The 23,944-nt window shown below is 37.2% G+C and overlaps 1 protein-coding gene across 1 annotated transcript in view; it reads left to right on the forward strand.

Moving 5' to 3' along the window:
• The window catches only part of SEMA3E (semaphorin 3E), a 271,880-nt gene that overhangs the window by 242,868 nt on the left and 5,068 nt on the right, over positions 1 to 23,944 (forward strand). Inside the window, exons 15-16 of the mRNA XM_061165134.1 lie at positions 2,853 to 2,920; positions 4,415 to 4,554. Coding sequence (XP_061021117.1) covers positions 2,853 to 2,920; positions 4,415 to 4,554 — 208 coding nt within the window. The remainder of the gene's footprint in view (positions 1 to 2,852; positions 2,921 to 4,414; positions 4,555 to 23,944) is intronic.

Genomic DNA, 23,944 nt, shown 5'->3' on the forward strand with positions numbered 1-23,944 from the left:
AAACTTTTTATTAGGCATGCAGCATTTATGATGAATTTAACTGAGAAGTTTCCATAGCTAAGTATTTCCTGGTATATGGTGCCTCTTGTAAAAGTGTATATTCATAGGTTTATTTTATGGTGTTTTATAGGGTGGACAAAAGAGTTCTTTAGGGAAGTTAAATGAATGGGCAAAATCATAGACAGGAAGTAGTGAGATGGTAGAATCAGGAGCCATGCTCATGAATGCATTAGTTCAGTTCAATGACATGAAATGCAGATCTTTCATTAGTGTCAGATTCTTTGAAACCATCACACACCCCTGGAGGAGAACATTTTGGATAAGTTCCAGCACATAAAGTTTGCTTTTATAGTAGATCGTTTTTGGTTCAGACCTGACTAGCAGTAGAAATTGAAAACTGGTCATTAAAATAAGTACACTTCTGTTCACAGAGTGAAAATGAGTCAACAGAGGAAAAACATCAGTTCGCACTCCAAACCACTTGTTTAAAGTAGTCTTCCAAAGTACACTATAATTTATAGAGCTAGGTCTTTTTCTTCCCCCTTGCTCTTGTATTTTGTCTTGTTGCCAGCATTCTCTTGAAAAGTTTCCAAGAGGTAAGAGATATAAGAAAAATACGCGACTTTGAGAGCTTAGCCTTTCTAATATTCCTGATCCTAATACCTTCTTTTTTTAATGCTGAAATAAAAGACAGCTATACTAGGATAGTATAAAATGAACTGAAGTCTTGTTGGAGAATGTGATATCTATATTTTTAAATGCATATTTCCAATGATTTTATAAAAAATTTTTGCGCACTTACCCACAATGCTTACCTAGAATTAGCTGGTTGTAATTCCTTTTTTCCTCACATTACTTGCATAATAAATGTGATACAATATCCTTTCTGCAATGTGTAAACTATTTCCCACTTCATTAATTTATTCCTGTTTCATTATGCACTATTGCTCAGCAGACCTGAGATTCGCAATATCAAAGCAACATTCAGTGAACTGAGGAATTAACAACAACCGTTTGATTGTCATCCAGAGCTTCTATCAGTTACATAATAGAAGTACACACTAGCATAAAACAGTATAGGAGCATAAAACCTTTAAATTTTGCTCCTCTTTTGTCCATTTCTATTTTCGGTTTAGCTCTATAGAATGATTCATATGGCAGTTTTAATCTTAACTTCATAAAATCTCAGGTCTTTGAGTAAGGTTTTCTGATCAACAGTCTGATTCTTTTAAATAGACTTTAAAAATTGCTTTTGCACACAGACCACAACCCTAAAAATTGACTGGAAATATTCATCTGTCCTAGCATTCAATATAAGGAAACACTCAAAAGATTAAGTATTGAGTTCTTAACTAAGTTCTGAACTCATTTATGAGAAAGCCCTCCATTCTTGATAACATTCCAATATCGCTATTTGGTGGCCATGAGGAAAACCTAGAATGAAAAAAAAAAAAAAAGACTGGAAATTAAGTGTCAGTTAGCCCAGCTTCCTTTACAAAAGAGGTTGCGCTGAACCAGGAGAGACCAGGGATATGTATAAGATCGTGCAGAATTTGAGTGGTGACATTGCAGTTTGAACCTGGTCCCCTTTTCCAAATTTGACCATTGCATATGGTAAAAGCGTCTCTTTGTCACTTGGGAAGTTTCACCATCTCCCTCTGGGATAAAAGTTCTGTTCTGCCTTCTGGTTTCCCCTCAGTGTTGAAGAAATGCCATGATTAGAGAAGCAAGTGGTATTTTCTACCTTTATGTAATATTTCTGTTTCCATCTCAAACTTGAGTTAATATGCTGAAGACCTTAATTTTAGCATTCCAGTACTAATAAGGATAAATTCCATTATTAATGCCTAAGAATGATGCCTACAATTTGGAAACATGGTATATATTCTAGAGGACTTCCTTGGTGGTTCATTGGTAAAGAATCTGCCTGACAATGTGTAGAAGACATCTTCCCTGGGTTGGGAAGATCCCCTGAAGAAGGAAATGAATACTTCAGTATTCTTGCCTGGGAAATCCCAGACAGAGGAGCCTGTATGGCTACAGTCCATGGGGTTGCAAAGAGCTGGACACGACTTAGCAACTAAATAGCAACAAGAACATATATTCTGGAATTCTTTCTCCATGGATAAAGACTATTATTATTTGTTAATCATATGTCTAATCAACCAGAAAATATGAAAATATACTGGAAGTATATTTACCTGTTAGAGGCAAATTAAGGAAAAACACAGTATTTCTTGAGGACCACTATTATGTAAGACATTCTGTTAAATACGTAATGCACCATCACATTTAATAGAGGCATATACTTTTTAAATATTATAACTGAATAAAAGAACAAATTGAGTATATTATCAGTTTATTAACAATCACATTGATCATGATTGCTGTAGAACAAAATATTTGGATCCAAATAGCTTTACATAATGCACTTAAATATATATGGGAATTTTATCCATTTTTTACTCAAATACATAATCTGCCTCAAGTCTGACTGTCTTTATCTGCACATAGCCTTTACCACCCAAGATACTCATGTAAAACCAGAAGACTTCCCTGTTGAACTAAATTCCTAATGAAATGTAAAGAGAACTTTTTTAGATTATTGTTTCAGGATCCATAATTCAAACTCATGCGACCATTTAAAAAACAGTTTTATAGATCTTTTCCATTGAATAATATTCAGTGGAAACATGGAAAACTATGAAACTTGGATTTTATCCTTGTTTTGTATGACTGATCAATTTTTTCAGTAGCAGAATACTACTTCAAACTTTAATGATGTTGGCAATATTTTAAAGTCTGGAAAATTGAAATCTGAACATCTCCTAAATGCACTTACTTTCTTTCAGGCGGTTCCGCAGACAAGATGTTCGGCATGGGAATGCAGCTCAGCAGTGCCTTGGGCAGCAGTTTGTCGGTAATCCATAGAAAATCAATTGCCGTGGGTATTTAGTGTGGGCATTGAAGATAAAATGCAAACCTCTTTCAAAGGGTCCTTGTTTTATTTGTGACTGATATATACTAAAACAACATTCCTGAGAGTATTCTGTATAGTTAAAATTTTATGGATTATACACTTTCTTAGTTTGGAAAAATGTTTATGTAGCCGGCAAGCATCATTGCTAGACCCCAAAAAGGGGACACTTAGAACAGAAATGTTGTATACTTTAGGTGGCAGATGCCATAGTAATTTGCAGGATTTATCTCACCAGCTCAACCCTGGGAATATCTTCACTGTGTTTTTATAACTTAATTTTATCAAGAGTGATCTAACTTGAATCAGGTTACCTAGTGAGCTTTGGATAGAAGAAAGTGAAGTACTTTGACTCTTTCACTAGAATAGAGTAAGCCCAGAACTGGGGTTGGTGGTCCAGACATGCATTTCTGACAAAAGGTAGTGGGTGGCCCAATGTGTAAAGAAAAAGAAAATGTCAGCTTTAGGCAAATGTCAGGAAGTCAAACAAGACAGAAAACCACTGACCTGTCTCTTCACACTGTGATGGTAGTTGGTGAGCAGACTGTGCTCCTGATGATTCAGAGACCAGGGCTGCTTATACACAGGTCCAGAGATTGTGGCCCAGGATCACTTTGCTAATCCCCAGTCTGGCTGGGGATTTGGTGCAAAATGTAAGCCCCTGAGAATATTGGCTAGAGAAAGGTGGGATTCTAATTTTAAAGAAACTCAGGGATCTGTTTTGAAAGCGTGAAGGACTCAGACGTAGGAAAAAAGCCTGGAATCTAGTATTGAATGTGATCTTGGTTAAAACAACTAAAAATAAATCCACTTGCCTTGATTCTCCACTGCAGTTAGGTATACTTGACTGTATGCATTTTGGGTTTCAGGTTCAAAGAGAGCCTTTCTCAACCAAAATGCTGATTATAATCAAGTAGCTCTGGTTCACGAAGTCTTTGGTTCAGTTTCACATGTTTTTCTTCCCACAGTATCTGGATAAGTGCAATCTTACGTCAAGATATCACTCACACTTGTGTTTATATAGAGCCACATCTCCTAGATTTCGCTTTCTGTTTCTGTGTATAGACAAGAGTTTGAGTCCTATACGTGTTTGATTTTTGGTGCTCACCTTCTCTTACCTACTTTATCAGTGGATGTTGTCACTGATTTCCTAGTAATTTAACACTGACATACCTTCTAAATGTTCTGACCCACCTTTTGTAACCAAACTCCTAGTTACTTCTTTCTCACTCCATAGTCTGCTGTGCCTTGTCGTTATCTAGATTTTAGTATGCCACTCTTTCTATATAACTCATGTATATGACCTTGTATAGATATTAGCAGTAAGCAATAAAACCTATTCACTTTGCTATAGGGATCTGAATAAGGAGTCATTTAAAAATATTATTTACCAGTAAAATGAAATTCTCAACACTGACGTTCACATTTATGTTACAGGGGATGCTTTGGATAAAACTGAAGAGAGATTGGCCTATGGCATAGAGAATAACAGTACTTTGCTGGAATGCACCCCACGATCTTTACAAGCAAAAGTTATCTGGTTTGTACAGAAAGGACGTGATGCAAGAAAAGAGGAGGTAATTCATAACTGCACCTTCACACAATAGTGACTTGCATAGAGTGCATGATTAGTAAATAGGTTATGATTTATTTGAGTACTTAAAATTAAAGTCTATTGTACTATACCTGCTTTTTTATTATGTGTGATTTAGATTCATATAAATATATATGTGTATCAGTATAGGTATATATATATGTGTGTGTATGTGCGTGTGTGCTAAGTCGCTTCAGTCATGTCTGACTCCTTGCAACCCTATGGACTGTAGCCTACTAGGCTACTCTGTCCATGGGGATTCTCCAGGCAAGAATACTGGAGTGGGTTGCCATTTCCTCCTCCAGGGGATCTTCCCGACCCAGGGATCGAACCCGTTTCCCTTACATCTATCTGCATTGGCAGGTGGGTTCTTTACTACTAGCGCCACCTGGGAAGCCCATATGTATGTATATAAAGGTTCTAAAACACATATACATGTAGATTTTTATATACATCTGTATTTATATACATATGAAAACAAATGTTGTATATATGTATATATAAAATTTGGAACCTAGACTTTTATTTTTTACTGAGGAAATGCTCATTGTGTCATGATTTTAGTGTCATTCTGTCAAAATGATGTCTCAAATTGTATTGCCCAAGGAAGTGCTTTAGAAAAATAGCAAAGTTAAATATCATTATTACATATATCTTAGACATATGGATAAGAGAATGAAGACAACAGCATCAACATTAAAGCAGTTGATAGAGTTATTAAGTCACACATGAGACATCTACTATGAGGTTCCAATGTTGTCTACTGGGAACAGCAACAAAAAAGATGTAAATTCTTTTGTCCTTCTCAGCAGGTTTGGTAGTGGAAATTATATTTATTATAGGTATCTAGATATTGAGAAATGAATGAATTGGACTGCTTTTATAGATGGAAGAACTGTTCAGTTGCTCAGTCATGTCCAGCTCTTTGTGACCCCATGGATTGCAGCATGGCAGGCCTCCCTGTCCCTCACCATATCCTGGAGCGTGCTCAAACTCACGTCCATTGAGTCGGTAATGCCATCTGACCATCTCATCCTCTGTTGTCCCATTCTCCTTCTGCCTTCAGTCTTTCCCAGCAACAGGGTCTTTTCTAATGAGACGGATCTTGGCATCAGGTGGCCAAGGTATTGGCGTTTCAGCTATAGCGTCAGTCCTTTCAATGAATATTCAGGATTGATTTCCATTAGGATTGACTGATCTCCTTACTGTCCAAGGGACTCTCAAGAGTCCCTTCAAAAGCATCAATTCTTTGGCACTCAGCCTTCTCTTACATCCATACATGACTAATGGAAAAACCCATAGCTTTGACTAGTTGGACCTTTGTTGGCAAAATAATGTTTCTGCTTTTTAATATTCTGTCTAGGTTTGTCAAAGCTTTTCTTTGAAGGAGCAAGCGTCTTTTAATTTCATGGCTGCAGTCACCATCTGCAGTGATTTTAGAGCCCAAGAAAATAAAATCTGTCACTGTTTCCATTGTTTCCAAATCTATTTGTCATGAAGTGGATGCCATGATCTTAGTTTCTGAATGTTGAATTTAAACCAGCTTTTTCACTCTCCTCTTTCACATTCATCAAGAGGCTCTTTAGTTCCTCTTTGTTTTCTGCCATAAGGGTGATGCCATCTGGATATCTAAGGTTATTGGTATTTCTCCCAGCAATCTTGATTCTAGCTTGCGCTTCATCCAGCCCACCATTTTGCATGATATACTGTGCATATAGTTAAATAAGCAGGGTGACACTATACAGCCTTGATGTACTCCTTTCCCAAATTTGAACCAGTCTGTTGTTCCATGTCCGGTTCTAACTGCTGCTTCTTGACCTGCATACAGATTTTTCAAGAGGCAGGTCAGGTGGTCTGTTATTCCCATCTCTTGAAGAATTTTCCAGAGTTTGTTGTGATCCACACAGCCAAAGGCTTTAGCATAGTCAATGAAACAGAAATAGATGTACTTCTGGAATTCTTTTGCTTTTTCGATGATACAGTGAATGTCAGCTCTGCCTTTTCTAAATCCAGCTTGAATATCTAGAAATTCTCGGTTCATGTACTGTTAAAGCCTGGCTTGGAGAATTTTAAGCATTACTTTGCTAACATGTGAGATGAGTGCAATTGTGCCGTAGTTTGAACATTTTTTGGCATTGCCTTTCTTTGGGATTGGAATGAAAACTGACCTTTTCCAGTCCTTTGGCCACTGCTGAGTTTTCCAAATTTTCTGGCATATTGAATGAAACACTTTCACAGCATCATCTTTTAGGATTTGAAATAGCTCAGCTACTTCAGAAATAGCTCAGCTGTTTCAGAATTCCATCACCTCCACTAGCTTCTTTCATGGTGATGCTTCCTAAGACCCACTTAACTTCACACTCCAGGATATCTGGCTCTGGGTGACTGATCTCACCCTCGTGGTTATCTGGGTCATTAAGATCTTTTTGTAGTTCTTCTGTGTATTCTTGCCACCTCTTCTTAATATCTTCTGTTAGGTCCATACCATTTCTGTCTTTTATTGTGTCCATCTTTGCATGAAATGTTCCCTTGGTGTCTCTGATTTTCTTGAAGAGATTTCTAGTCTTTCCCATTCTATTGTTTTCCTCTATTTCTTTGCATTGATAACTTAAAAAGGCTTTCTTATCTCTCTGCTATTCTTTGGAACTCTGCATTCAGATGGATGTGTCTTTCCTTTGCTCCTTTGCCTTTCACTTTTCTTCTTTTCTCAGCTGTTTGTAATGGAAGAATAGGTAGCATTTAAAACACACATACAGAACAGTCTGGAGGCAGTCACTGGACAGATGAATGTAGGTCTAGTTTGCTGGCTGTATGTAGGAGAGGTCTAGCTAGGGTGTGAAGCAGATAAATGTTAGGGAAGACAGATAAACATTGTTTATGTTGATCTGGGCTTTGAACTCAATTTTAACAACAACAAAAATGGTACAAAGCAGAAAATAGAAGAAAATTTGGTTATATTAAAGGGAGAGGGAGGTGGGAGGGGGGATCGGGATGGGGAATACATGTAAATCCATGGCTGATTCATGTCAATGTATGGCAAAAACCACTACAATATTGTAAAGTAATTAGCCTCCAACTAATAAAAATAAATGGAAAAAAAATAAAGGGAGATAGATCTTGGTGAATATTGAAGAAATGGTCCTTAGTAAAGATATTACAAGTTAAATTGGGTTAAGAAATTTTAGAGACCTGCCTTAGGACACAGAGGACAGCTGATAGGTACTCAGCAGATAGTGAATCCAGAAGTTTCCACCTCATTTGATAGTGAAAACCAAACATTTGTCATTGGAAGTCTAAATGACTGATTCTATGTGTAGAGCACAAAGACATTTTTTTGCCTCTTTCCCCTGTAGCCTGTTGTGAAACTTAAAAATGTTTTTTGTTGAGAATCAGCAGTACATTCTGGGAAATGACTAACTGTGTAAATCCTAGGTTCCTGGGCTAGCTATTAGAGAAGAAGGAGCTACAACTTAACATAGGCTACTTAGAGATGACATAGAAAGGCAATCAGGAGAGGAGAATTCTCCTAAAGTTTTCATGACATCGTGAGAATAAACATGTTTTCAAAAATGATACAGTGTATTGCACTGGAATAAATTATTAATGTAGTGCTAAAGTGTTTTCCATACCAGACCACCTGACCTGCCTCTTGAGAAACCTATATGCAGGTTAGGAAGCAACAGTTAGAACTGGACATGGAACAACAGACTGGTTCCAAATAGGAAAAGGAGTACATCAAGGCTGTATATTGTCACCCTGCTTATTTAAATTATATGCAGAGTACATCATGAGAAACGCTGGGCTGGAAGAAGCACAAGCTGGAATCAGATTGCCAGGAGAAATATCAATAACCTCAGATATGCAGATGACACTACCCTTATGGCAGGAAGTGAAGAGGAACTAAAGAGCCTCTTGATGAAAGTGAAAGAGGAGAGTGAAAAAGTTGGCTTAAAGCTCAACATTGAGAAAACTAAGATCACGGCATCTGGTCCCATCACTTCATGGGAAATAGATGGGGAGACAGTGGAAACAGTGTCAGACTTTATTTTGGGGGGCTCCAAAGTCACTGCAGATGGTGATTGCAGCCATGAAATTAAAAGACGCTTACTCCTTGGAAGGAAGGTGATGACCAACCTAGATAGCCTATTAAAAAGCAGAGACATTACTTTGCCAACAAAGGTCTGTCTAGTCAAGGCTATGATTTTTCCAGTGGTCATGTATGGATGTGAATTGGACTGTGAAGAAAGCTGAGCACCAAAGAATTGATGCTTCTGAACTGTGGTGTTGGAGAAGACTCTTGAGAGTCCCTTGGACTGCAAGGAGATCCAACCAGTCCATCCTAAAGGAGATCAGTCCTGGGTGTTCATTGGAAGGACTGATGCTGACGCTGAAACTCCAGTACTTTGGCCACCTCATGTGAAGAGTTGACTCATTGGAAAAGACCCTGATGCTGGGAGGGATTGGGGGCAGGAGGAGAAGGGGACGACAGAGGATGAGGTGGCTGGATGGCATCACTGACTCGATGGGCATGAGTTTGAGGAAACTCCGGGAGTTGGTGATGGACAGAGAGGCCTGGTGTGCTGCGATTCATGGGGTCACGAAGAGTTGGACACGACTGAGCGACTGAACTGAACTGAACTGAACTGAACTGAAAGTGTTTTCCATTCCATGTATCTGTGATAAAACTGGCTTTTGAGTTTTGTCATAACTCACTTGGCAGGAGAGGGTCTGGGAATATTCTGTTGTTCCTCCAGTTGAATGACTTCAGAAGACAGGAAAGTAATTCTTTCATCAGTAGTTTTCTTCACTCAGTATGTTCTGTTTCTAATTTCGAACTCACTGTAATCTACCTCATTTGGAAATCTTTACCTAGTCGTTTTGACATGCTGTACCCAGCAGTGTTCAGTTTTAAGTTTCTTTCTCAGACTGTTAATATAATGTACTTCTTTCCCCAAAATTTTTGTCCCTATTTTCAACTAAATTCAAATTTCCCTACTATATTTACTAATATTTGAAAATTTGAGATTACTCTATGCATTATGGGCTTCCCTGGTGGTTCAGAAAGTAAAGAATCTGCCTGCAATGTGGAAGAACGTAAGTTTAATCCCTGGGTCAGGAATATCCCCTGGAGAAGGGAATGGCTACCCACTCTACTATTCTTGCCTGGAGAATCCCATGGACAGAGGAGCCTGGTGGGCTCCAGTCCGCGGGGTTGCAAAGAGTCGGACATGACTGAATAACTAACACTTTCACTTTCACGATGCATTATAAGTTGTATTATAGTCAGATAGTGCTTGGTTTCTATAGATATAGTGATATATATTGATTTTTTCATAATCTGAAACAAAACACACAGTTGCTAACTTCATCAAAAGCTAAGTATGCATGTTATGTACACAAAGCAAACTGACTCTCTGTGTGTATTCTTTCAGAGTTTTTTAGAGTCCATTTATAGTTGTTTTAGAGTTTAGAGTTTGAACATTTTTTCATTTATTGTAGTTACTATAAAACATATAAGGTAACTTTATCATTAAATCTTGACCATTGTAAAGGATGTTTAAGGTCACCTAGTCCAGTTCTTACCTCATATGGGAATACTTTTTACAGTATCCTTGGCAATGGCCAACCAAGCTCATCCTTGATAATGCAAGCCGCAGTCAGACCATCGCCTTTGTAAAAGTTTTGACTGTCATGTCCTTCTACTGACCTGAAATTTTTGAGTCTGGAATCTGCTTGTAAGTCCACTCTCAACCCTCTTAAGTGGTCCAGAAACCACATATTCAGGTGGATAACATTTTTGATCAAATGAATCTGTAGAAATGCTCCATAACCAGATGTCTAGAAAGAATCTAGCAGTTCAATTATTTAGTTTACAAACTGGATTACTTCATTTCTTTCAAATACGCACTTTATAGTTTCCTGCTTCCTTAAATAACATATATGACATGTAAACTACATGTTTTATAATTCCAGAAATGTTTATGGAAAGCCTAATTTGTAAGTCCTTCATAAGGGTGGATTTTCCCTTGACTTGATGAACTGGTTAATTATGGTGTGTGTGTCCATTATAATGACATTTTGTGGGAGAAAACGTCATAGAAGGGACTTGAGAGATGAGGGTTTTTTTCATGTTTATCTACTACATACAGGGACTGGGGTCAGCACCTTGCCGCCTTATTCCCATATCTCACAGCTGTACCTTAGGCATAATAATCCTCATCTTACGAATGCAGAAACTAAAACTCAAAGAGGTAGAGCTTATAAACAGAATCAACGACAGGCCCAAGGTTTGAGCTCAAGTGTTCCTGACTCATAAGCTGAGCTGCTTCACATTTCTTCATCAGCCAAGTAACTAGGAGTTTGCTATATGCATTTTATAAAATATACCAATTTATTCTAAAAGATGTGTTTATAGATGAGATCATTGAGACACAGAATGTTTAATCACTTTCCTAGTTATTCACAAGCTAGTGAAGTAGATTCACATCCAGGTCTGTTAGTTTTTTCTACTAAATTATACAACCTTCTGAAATCAGAATTCTAAATGCATTTTCACATGCTCTGGGATAAACATGGGGCAAATGAGAAAAAAATGCATATTTTTTTCCAACAATGAATAGTGGAGTATGTCACTGTAGCTTTGGTGGCAGAGGTATTATTCTTGTGTTTAGATGTCTGAGAACCTGCCAATAATTTAAACAGTTCCCACTGACACAGAAATCATTATTATACAGTTCATGAAAGTGAAAGTGTTACTCCCTTAGTAGTGCCTGACTCTTTGTGACCCTGTGGTCTGTCCATGGAATTCTCCAGGAACAAATAACAGAATGAGTTGCCATTCCCTTCTCCAGGGGGTCTTCCTGACCCAGAGATGGAACCTCCAGATTGAATCTGCAGGCAGATTCTTTATTATGTAAGATACCAGGGACGCCCTGTAAATGCACCTCTTTTATTGTGACTTTGTGGACTATAGCCCACCAGGCTCCTCTGTCCATGGAATCCTCCAAGAAGAAATACTGGAGTGAGTCATCATTCCTTTCTCCAGGGGATCTTCCCAACCCATGGATCAAACCCATGTTTCCTGCATTGCAAGCAGATTCTTTACTGTCTGAGATACAATGCATACATCAGTACATTTCCAGTGTCAAACTGCCTTTTCAGGATTTTACTATATGCCAGTTGGTAGAAGAAAGATTCTCTATCAAAATAACTGTGCTGTATCATTTGAGCCTGTGTAGATATAAAACTCAGAACTTTCTACCTCATTTCTTTGTTTTTAACTAAAATAATGCACTATTCATTTATTTGAAATTTATTTAATGAGCACCTATTATGTCCTTCTTTCATGGAACGTATACTCTGGAGCACAGAGAAAGATAGTAATAATATGACTAAATAAGAACACTATTTAATCTGTCAGATGATGGTAAGGAGAAAAGTACAAGAGAGGTTACTTGCAGGGAAGGTTGAGAAGGCCATACTAAGAAGTTCACCAACCAGGTGACACGTGGAAATGACTTGAAAGAGGTGAGGTTGTAGGCTGTATGACAGTGTTGGGTAACAGCTTTCTTGGCACTGGGAAAGCACATGCAAAGGCCCTGCCTAATCAGGAGGGCCCGTGATATACCAGAGAACCTTAGAGCGGTGGGCAGCATGGCTGGAGGGGAAACAGCAGTAAGGAAACTAATAAACTGAGTCAAAAAGTGCAGTGAAGGGCCCACTCATGAGGGATTTGTAGATCCTTATAAAGGGCTTTGTTTTTTGCTCTGAATTCAAAAGAAAGCCATGAGGTAGTTTTCAACAGAGCTGTGATACGATCACAATTTGATTTTAAACAGATCACTTTGGTTATTGTATTAAGACTATGGTATGTGGGGGTAGGGTGACGGTGAAAGCAGGTTATCACTGAGGTAGGAACATGCATTTTTATGTTCAATGACACAACTGTCCACGTGCCCTTAACCTGCAGTGTCAAAGGGTGGGCAAGTGGCCTCCTCACACACATGACAGCAAATGCTTCACATATACTCTTTGCTATAAAACCGGAAAGGCTATCTAACATCTCACAGGGAATACTTTTTCAACCTTCTGTTCTCCTCCCTGTTTATGTGTCTAAATTTAGTGTTTTGGTTCAACAAATACTCACTCAGAGCCTACTTTACTAGGTGATGATCAAATCATAGTTTTAGCCCTTTTGAAGCCTCTAGTCTTAAGTGAATATATTAATGTGAACAGATAATTATAATATATTGTATTTGTTACAGTATATTATACAATATATTATCTTTTCCCCTGTTTGTGAATCCAGAGGAAAAGGAAAGTGTCTCAACTAGTAGGTCAGGAGTGGAGGTGTCATGATGGACAGTTAGGAAAAAATTCAAGGCAGAGGTGACATTTGAGCCCTGTGTTAATGGATAAGTAGAAACCAACTTGCAGGGAGAGTAGCATAAGCATATGTGCTGGAGAGGAGACACAAAACAGTTGATGCAGATCTGTGGTGGACATGAGAAGGCAAAAGTGAGTAGATCTGTCAAGGACCATTTCACTTCATCTATAAGCCAATGAGAATGCCTCAGACAAACTGTTTAGATATATTACTCTAGAAACTAGCTTACTGGGTTAAAGGATAAACAGGGTGTCAAGAAGAACATTTAAGAAGGTGTTTCAGTAGGCAGATGAAAGATTTTTGACCAAACTAAACAGTGGTAGTATGAAGGAAGAAGACACATACTAATTTTTATGAGATAACATTGAGTGTATTTGATATTTGAGGGAAAAAATAATCCACCTATTCCAGCTTTGGGTGTTTCTGTGGTTGATTGTGCAAAGACATGATTCCAAGAATATAGGGAAGAAAGGTCGAGTTCTGTTTTGGCCGTATTGAATTGGGGGCCCCTGTAAAGCATGCAGACAGAGCTATCCTTCCGGTGTATTCATGATTGGGGATATAAAGCCCAAAGAAAAGATTTGGAATGGCAGGAGATGAGTGAGAGGCCTCAGCAAAGAGGCAATGAATTCATGGAGATAATAAAAGTAAGAATAATATAGCAAGCATCAGCATTTTAAAATGGCTTACTATGTACCAGGTACTGTCCTGAGAATTTTACATATAGTTGTACTTTTAATCCTTGCAACAGCCTTATGAAGTAGTTAGTATTATTGTCCCCACTTTATGTTTAAGGCAACTGAAGCACAGAGAGATTGAGTTACTTGCCTGTGAAATCAGTCTGAATTTGAGCCAGACTTTCTGGTTTCAGCCCTGGGCCCTTCGTTACAGTACAGTAGGCCCTCCAACTGCCATAGCCTACCTTGGAGAATGAGTGAGTGAGAAGCATGTGAACTAAGGCTAGAAGCAAGGGGGAAACCCACATGTAAGGAAAAATTAGAAGAAAAAATTCTAAAAGATGAGTAAAATTGTTAAGAAAAACAAGTAATGATTTTAGTTAACATTCATTTGGTGCTTATGTACCCTGTTCTATTCAGTGCTTTATGTGTTGTAGTTTATTTAAAACTTATAACATTTTTCTGTGGCAGTTAGTGTTAGTCTGTGCATTACAGAGATGAGGTTAAATAACTGATAGAAATACACAGATGCTAAGTATCACTGGAGTGGTATAGCTTGAGGAGGTATAGACAGGGGAGTGGGGACTGTGGTATAATAGAACTCAGAGAAAAGAACTTGGATAAGAATGAAGTAACAAACAGCACCCTTGGAAAAATTCAGCAAAATAAGCACCCAGGCTCTAGTGAGAATGTTCATTGGAATGGTTAAACCAGGAGCCATCTAGCAACAGGTTAAGTGATGGGGCTAGATGGTTTAAGCATGGGGCTGTGTGGGATTAGAAATAGCTAGTCTAGTGTTCTCCACCTAAAGGTTTGGATGAGAAATTCGAGAGAGATCAGCAATAGGAGAGGACAGTTGAGAGAACTTTTGCCTTTTTTGGCTTGGTCATGTTTAGAGGTTGAAGGGAAGTATCCATAGAGAAGAAAATGTATAGCTAAGTGATAAAGCAAGATGGAAAGTATGGGAGAGAGAATATCATTACAAACAAAAGTGACAGGATGGGTTCTAAGAAGGAAGTGGAAAAACCCCCATTCTCTGAACTGGGGAGAAAAGAAAATATTTTATGTGTGTGGATAATTTCATTCACAAAATCCAAGTTTAGCTGTTCGATAGTCCATCTATAGTTATTTGAATTAGGTATACATATATATATTTCTGCATATAGTTTTAATTTGGAACAGAGCACAAATCTTCCTTATAGGAAGAAGGTATAAAGTGTTTGTGTGATTGCAAAAGAAAAAAAAAAAAAAACTGTTAGAAAACATCACTAAATCACCCTGAAATGATATACCCAAGTTTATGAACTCTCAGTTTCTGTAATTCCATGTATTTAGATTTACAAGCTTCCAAAATGATTGAAAAAATTTGATTCTTAGTAACATCCCAAAGGAAAGCATCCATACTTGCTAAGGCATGTGGTTGTACAATTGAATTTTTTCACCATGTATTTCTCTTTCTCTAAAAGACATAAGCATTATATTTTAAAACTAATAATTGAGGAAAAATTTAAGTATGCATTGATTTTCTTAGATTTAAATATTTATTAGTCCATTGTGTAATTTTCATCTATCATGACAAAGTAAGCCATAGTTTCTTTAAGATATTCAGAAGATTAGTATAACTGCTCACATTATTATGATCGTTATTTTGAATGTTGTAAGTTTGGAATATGTTATTTCTAACCTGAAAGTAGAATAGTCTTTTAAACTTTGCCAATGATTTAAAGCAGAAGTTGGCAAAGTACGACCTGGGGGCCATATCTCAGCCTCTTTTATAAATAAAATTTTATTTGAAAACTGCCATGCTGATTTGTTTACCTAGCGTCTATGACTGTTTTCATGCTCTAGCTACAAGGTTGAGTACTTATAACAGAGACCGCCTGACATATAAACACCACAATCTTTTCTTTATAGCTCTTTATAGAAAATTTGTTGACCTCTGATTAAAGAGATCAAAGGAAAATGTATACAAGTAAAGCCTCATTAAGTATCTCTGTATTTTGGACAAAAATATATTTTTATGAAAAACCAAGCCCTCATTTTGTGCTGAGCACTCTAATTTTATTGGAATGAGTTTTCAGCAAAGCCAAACAAAATGAATATTTTCTTGGAATGTGTTCTTTTGGATTTTATTCTTTACTGACAAAGCCAGTGTGCTTCCCAAAGACACTGTAAACAAGATGGAGTTATAGGAAGCAGGTCATAAATCCTCAGTGAGGAAATTTGGAGCAATCCCAAGATACATAAAATGTTCTTCACGTCCATGCCAATGAGGTATAATGCAGGCCAGTAAACTGCTGGTCCGTAAGACCACCATCATAATTTATCCGTTGGTGAGCATGGAAGGCTTATTTTCTCCTTAATCCTTTTCAATCTTTCCGTTGGAGTTTCTGTATTTAAGAGAAACCATTTTTGTGTGTTTGTGTTGAAAATAAAATAGCAATTGTATGCACTGTGTATAATGCCTAAATAATGCTCAAATATACATGTTTTTTATAGAAAATTCAAGAGAGGATGTAAATTGACATCAAAATTTAAAAACATCAATTTGACTTCACTCTCAATTCTTTTTTAACTCTGTGCCAGAAATTGTCACTTCTCAACTTTGTCTTCCAACCACCTACTGAGTAGGATAAATTCCTCAAAGTCATTTGAAATTTTGTTGAGAAATCTGAGGCATGATTAACCTACCAATCAGTAGTTCTTTCCAGGTAACTTAGAGTTCGCTGCATCAATACTAAATTTGTACTGTCTCCATGGAAGCATATTTTTATTGATGAGCCATACCTTATGGAGATAACTTCTCTTGAGAAAACAAGAGAAAGAAAAATACACAAATTACATCTTTTAAATGTTGCAGTTGCATTATGTCATCAAAACTAGGAGACTTGAAGTAAAATCCTATTTTCATTTGGCTATCTTGTTTGCTAGATGACTCATTTTCTTGACTTTCACCAGTGCTAGCTAATCCATGACAGGGATCAATGACAGCCTTAAGTTTACATTTCTGTCTTTATTTACATGTTTTGAAAGCATTGGATTTGTTCCACGTGAATATTATTTCTTCGTTTTTCTAGTTGTCATGACATTAAAATGCATGAACTCTTTGCCTCATTTGAAACATCTGTTTAGTAGTTTTGATGTTTATACTTAAGTCTATTAAAAATGTGTTCATCTTTTCTAAACTAACAACTCTTTACAGGTAAATATTCAAAACTTGTGTTTTTTAGCCTTGACAAGCATGCTTTCCAGAATTAACGCATCATCTGCACTCTCAAAGCAGTTCATGTGGGTTCCCATTTGCCCATATCCTCACCTATATTTGGTATTTCCTAACTTTTGCCTTTCTTCTGGGTACAATGTAGTATTTTGTTTAAATTTGCATTTTTAAAATTACTAGTAAGGTTGAACATTGACATTGCATACTTATAAAATACTTGAGTTTCTCTTTTTCAAATTACTTATTCATAGACTTTTTCCATTCCACTTTTTACTTCCCTTTGTTGGCTTTCAAGAGTTCTTTGCATCTTCTGTTTACATTATTTCATTACTGAGTATAAATATTCAAGCTTCTTTTATATAGCTGATATCATGAATACAGTTTTTCACAGAATGGCGTTCTTATTTATAATAACTTTCTTCTCAGCATCTTCTTGTATTAGATTCAAGGTTTCTCCATTTGGGTCTTTAATTAACCTGAAATATAAATACAACTTTATTTGTTCTTTGTACAGTATAATAGGTTTCTCCAAATGAGTTACTAAGTAATTCATCCTATCTCTATTGGGGAATCATCTCTATCATATAGCAAGTTCACACTGGAAAGTGTTTTTAACAAAAGGAAAATTTTTTGTTTATATTATTGCAAATCATATATTTTCTGTAAGTCAAATGAATTTATTTTGTATTGAAGGCAGGCCAGATAAACAAATAAATATATAAACTGTGGTCTTTATCACTCGACTAAAACTGATTTCATTGTTAAATATATTCTGAACTAAACCATTTCAAGGCCTTTGTCTATCCGTTTCCTATAAAAAGTATGGAACCATATGGTTGAAACACATGGAAATCACTGCTTCTTCCTGACCAGCTACCAGATGTGCAGAGTTCTTTGTTCAATTACTTCTTTTATTCAACATTATGAAACATATTGAATCAATCTTTATAGCTAACAATATTAAAACCATTTTCAGTAAGAAATTTTGTGTTTTTATAGATTTTCTATGAGAATATTTGATAAAATGATGTATTATGTACCATCTTCTTGACCAAGAAAATCTGGTCTGCAGACAGCAGAGCTGAATGAAAACAATTCTGTAATCAAGATATGATTGTTGAAGGTACCCATGTTAACAAAAGTGAAAAGATTAAGTCGTGGAAAGACTTCAAATACAAATTTCTAAGCCATTTTTTTTTTATTATTTTTAAGTATTTGTAGGCCATGGAAGATATATTTAACTTTCAGAGCAATTTAACCTACATAGTGTACAGTTACAAGACTAGCAACAGTAGTGTACAGACTCAAGAGTTCAAACATCTTTTATTCCTGAATTTATGATTCACTTAACCAGGAGTGGAGACCACACTTGTGAGACAGGCACCATCTATAACATGCAAATAAATGGTGTAGGACTTTCCCACTGGAATTGTTGTGTTTCTATATTTTTGAACCAGTCTGGACTTTATGGATACATAATGAACTGTTTCTCAACCTTGGGTTTCTGATTATGAAAGAAACATTTGATTTTTATATCAGAATTGGAAAAAAAGCCCATGAAAATACTTCTGATTCAGTAATGAAATATTTGTATTTATTTATATTTTTGCTTTTTTGTTTTATTTTAAAACACTTTCATAGACTGCTTGCTATATGCCAGAAACTAAACTAGATGACTTTCATGTTTTCTCACATATTATTCATTCTCATAAGAAGTGTGGTAGGGAGGGGACAAAGGATCATATTTGTGATAATGTTTGTGTTCAGATTCTTTTCAGGAAAAGACTGTGTCCTGGAACTGTTTCTCCTATTGTATCTGTGGAGCATAGCTTTCTTAATTAGTTGCTAGCTGTTCCAGAAACCATGCTTGCTTCCTGTCTATCCAAATCCTTATTGAACTTAACCTAAAAAAGTGAATACCTTTTGGATTTATCTTTACTGGTAACCCCTATTGCCTTGTACATTTGTACACTATGAACTAATTAGTATGACTTCATTTTTCACATGTTCTGAGCACTCAAAAATGTTTGTAATGATTAAGATATAGGCGTTTGCCCTTTTGAAATTTATAATACGGTTAAAGAGATAAAAATTGTATAAAAAAATAATTTGAAGAAGAATAAAAATACCAGCTTGTATGCCACAAATGTGAATGTTATTGAGTTACAAAGAGACAGCTCTACATGGGCTGTGAAGAGAGTATTCATTTAAGAAGGAAAAACTTAAGCCTAGAGAGAAATTTTTTTAATGGATGGGTGAACAACAGAAAGGAGTTCAACTAATGGAAAGGAAGAAACACTAAGACCAGGATAAGACCTAGGAGTGGGAAGTAAAGAGGCAGTACAGAGGCCAAGAGCAGCAGGAGTTGTGAGGCGTGGAAAGATTCGATTCTAGGATTGTATAGGTTTCCCCCCACCACCACCTGCCCTTAACAGTACAACATTTTCTTGGGCTACTACCATGGCTTATAATGTTTATTAAATATTCACAAGACTGAAATAGGAAATGCATTCTTTATGCTTATAGTTTTCATTCAAATATAGAATGAAGATAAATTTACAAATTAAATATAAACAAATGTAGGCATCATTTAAATGTTTAGTTGATGTAATGATTTTTTTTTTTCCACTGAAATAAAGTATCTCCATTTACATATTATGGTATACAGGCTACCACGTGTGTGCATGTGTAAAACATCTATCCATAGCGCTTTGTGCCTTATGATGACTCAGTCCCCCACACTTTTCTCAAGTGACTTCAGAAATTTTTATGTGCATTGGTACATAGGGGTGTTGCTTGGTTTTCATTTGGCTGGAATGTATCATTAACATATTAAATCCATTTTTGTTCTCAGCAGCTGGAAACTGTTCAAGCACTGAAAATGGCTCAGAATCAATGATAAACACAAACATTCACCAGAAGGTTGATCTTCCAAATGATCCCATATAGTTTATTAATTTATATTAATTATCATAAAAATAAATACATTGAGAAATCCTTCTAGAAAATTCACTCATCTCCCGAAATCTACCTCTTCTACCAACCCTAGTGAGAAACACCACATGAAGCTGTTTTGGTATAGAGAGTTAGAAAGGTAACGTCTAGTTAACTGAGCAGTTCTTATCTGCTCAGACAATGTGTTTAGCTGCTCAGTCATTTCCAACTCTTCATGGCCCCATGGACTATAGTAGCCCACCAGACTTCTCTGTCCATGGAATTCTCCAGGCAAGGACACTGAAGTGGGTTGCCATTCCCTTCTCCAGGGGATCTTCCCGACCCAGCATCAAACCCAGGCCTCCTTCATTGCAGGCAGATTCTTTACTGTATGAGCTGCCAGACACACAATAAAGTCTGAATAAGTTCTAAGACAGGAATGTTACAAAAGGGAATGAACTTTGAAGAGTTAAATGGTACTCATGGACAGAGGAGCCTGGTGGGCTATAGTCCAGGGGGTCTCAAGATTCGGACATGACTTAGTAACTAAACCACCACCCACCCATATGTTCAAATAAAGGGGAAAGATACCAGTCTAAAGAAAACTCATTACAGGACTATTATGTATTTGCAAGTAATGTTGCAGGCTCTAATGTATAAATGGTAGTAGGTGAAATGATGATATTAAGGGAGAATATCATATCCCTTACTATCAATCTCTCTTATGGGAGAATATCATCTTTAACACCCTTTGGGGTGTTAAAGAGCCCTGCAGAGGTGACATTTAGTTCAGTCTTTGGGATGAGAAGGAGCCAGTTGTATGGGCATCCCTTTAGGACCTGAAACAGAATCAAGTTGGGCATGAAATCAGGAACAGAAAGAAGGATTTGGGGGGTGACTGCCATGAGATAAGGTAAAAAAAAAAAAAAAACAGTCATGAAATAGAGTCTAACATGTAGTAAAAATAGGGAAATGAAAGGGATGTTTATGCTGGTCAGCACTGAAGAAATGTTGGTGAGACTTTGATCTATTTGATATACAGATAAAACAATGATAGTGAAATACAAATGATCAGTAGTTGAGGGTAGGATCAAAAATAATGATGATATGGTCAGAAAGAGAGAATTTAATAAGTGGGAGGGGAGTGCAGTTTGAGTGGAAAGACACTAAACTATAGTTAGTGAATTGTCATCTACTTAGTCCTGGTCAGTCTTTTATAATTAATAAGAAACACAAAATAATGGACTGTTTATGTGTAAGATGAACCATCTTAGGGAAGTTGCTCAAAATGAGAAAATAGAAGAATTATCAACAGATGCAAATAAAATGTGAGATAAAGGAAGGACAGAGGCTTATGCCTCTGAAGGAAAGAAAAATCAACAGAAAGACCAAGGAGAGAACCAGTATAATGGCATGTACTACACAGAACAAAAGACATTTAAGGAGTCAAGCCCATCTGTGTCCAAGGAAACCACTAATTTAAAAGCAGTGGAGGATGTGTTTCAGAGACAGTTTTGTTTTGTTTTTTTTTTTTATTTTCAGAGGCATGGTGTGGTCACAGCTAGGTTCCACAGGTCATGAATTTGTGGAAAAAGCTAGTGGTAAAGAAGACTGGCAAGAGGACTGGGGAAGATGAACAGAGTGGCACAGAGTCCTTTGAGTTATTTTCTGTGGCAGATGAAAAAGATACATTCTCAAGGATAACAAAAAGTTTCTGTATAGTGGAAATGGTTTGGTTTGAGGGCTCTTCCTGTCTCATCACTGGAGAACTTCCTAAGTTAATGGCTATCATGTCTGTCCACGAGGACATGGTCCTGACATGTCAAGGAAGCCGCTGTGAAGGATTCCAGGAGCCCCTTTTATCACCTGTGTCACTATGAAGCTGCTGAATAATTGACCTTGCATGGCTGAAAAGAATAACGGCTGGCAGCCTTGTAATTTACCATTAACATCCCTATTTGGCTTGCAATCTCTTTTGTTGTTGCTTACTTGCTAAGTCATGTAACTCTTTGCGACCCCATGAACTGTAGCCCGCCAGGCTCCTCTGTCCATGGGATTCTCCCAGGCAAGAATACTGGAGTGGATTGCCGTTTCCTTCTCCAGGGGATCTTCCTGACCCAGGGATTGAACCTGTGTCTTCTGCATTGGCAGGCAGGTTCTTCACCACTGAGCCACCAGGGAAGTCCTATAGTCTCTTACTATACAACTAATACCATTTGTTACATTATTCACAGATTATATAAATGGCCACACAGGAGTAATTGCACATGAGGAGTACCACTACAACTTAGCTGTGCCCAAACTGATTAAGCCCCGAGAGAGCTGAGCCTGGCAGGTCTTGCCCTGAGCTAACACTGGGACAAAAACTGTGCTTTTGGTAATGGCCTTTCCTGCCAAAGTGGTAGGGGGACTTTGCATGCCCCTTTAGTATTGGCAAAGGTTAATGTGTTTTTTTGGTCTGTTCTCAAAGGGGAAGTCAGCCAGTGTATTGCAAATCACCTTTCTCCCATGGTAATAGGATCTTAGGCCATTAGAAAACACATACTAGTTTGTTTTTAGCTAATGCAATGGACAGGCGTCCATTTTATTGGACTTTGCTTTGTTACTATTATGTAGATATTGTGTTGTTTACAATTTGAAGCTTTGTGGCAGTGCCGTGTGGAGCAAGTCTATCGGCACCATTTTTCCAACAGCCTTTGCTCACTTTGTGTCACCTTTTGATAATTCTCACCCTGTTTCCAACTTTTCGTTGTTATTGTATTTGTTACTGTCGGGACAGTGTGTAATTTCCTCGGTTCTGTCTCCTCACAACACAAATTTGAAGTGATGAACCAGTGTTAAAGCCCTCGAACCGACCGTGTCACAGCTCTCAGACAGACCGTGTCACAGCTCTCGGACAGATCAGTGTTACAGCTCCGTGTTACAGCTCAGCTTTATTTAGAAAATAAAGGAAAATAAATCCTCAAGGCATGAGGGCATGCCAACCCAAGAGACATGAAGAGAAGAGCGAGAGAGAGAGAGGAAGAGTGAGAGAGAGAGTGACCCCTGGCCCTTTGGCTCCTCTTTTTATGTTTTTTCTCCTCCCCCTGGGCCTGCCTTGTATAAATTGGGCTAGCCAGGAGTGCTGTTTGTTCTACCTGAGGTCCTCACGCCTGTCCTCGGACCTTCCTTTGTTCTGTTTTCGTGGGCTTTTCCCTTGCTTGTCTTTCAGCCACCTCCATTCTGGACTCCTTTTTCCTATTCTAACTGCCTAACATTATGATCTGTGATCAGTAATATTTGATATTGCAAAAAGATTAATAGTTCTTTGAAGACTCAGATGACAGTTGACTTTTTTAACAGTGCTTTTAATTAAGGTATATCCATTATTTTTTAGACATAACACTATTGCACACTTAATAGACAATAGTATAGTAGAAACATAAATTGTATATGCACTGGGAAACCAAAAATTTCTGTGACTCATTTATTGTGATATGCTCTTTAATTGTGGTCATCTGGAGTGAAACCCATAATAAAGTATATCTGTATACAGGAAAGGTAAAGGTAAGTATTCATAGCTCTGTATACAGTATTCTCACTGTTATTTAAACTTCACAGCAATCCTTCAAGTTACATTAGAATTATTACTTCCATTTTTACAGAGAAAATGAACGCAGAAAATACACATCAGTGCCCCTAGACCACACAGTTAGTAGACAGAGGTGCCAGTGTTTGAATCTAGCTTTGTCTAAAGTCAAATCATTCACTCACTAGTACGGCTACTAGTGGTAAAATATTAGCTATTTACTGAAAGCCTTACTGTGTCCTCCTTACCCTGAATTATAATTATTTACTGATAGAAATAATGTGTGTAATTTATTATGCCACAAACATGAAAAGAAAATAGTTGAGTACTGAAGGTATATGCAGACTTAATATTTACTAGACCTGTGAGGTTCTTCAGAGCACAGTCTGGACTTTTGTAGTTTGTTTTTTAGTCTGTTAAATGGACAGCCTGGTAGAATTGTAGGAAGTGTTCACTGAGTTAATGAATGGATAGATTCTTTTTGATAAGGAGAGAGAGTGTGGGTATCACAGCTCTCCCAACACAGGGCCTCATAGATTGATCAGTGTGATCTGGGAAACATAAGAACCTCTGAGCTAATAATGTAAG

The sequence above is a fragment of the Dama dama genome, chromosome 18, assembly GCF_033118175.1.
Source record: "Dama dama isolate Ldn47 chromosome 18, ASM3311817v1, whole genome shotgun sequence".
In the NCBI taxonomy this organism is placed as follows: domain Eukaryota; kingdom Metazoa; phylum Chordata; class Mammalia; order Artiodactyla; family Cervidae; genus Dama; species Dama dama.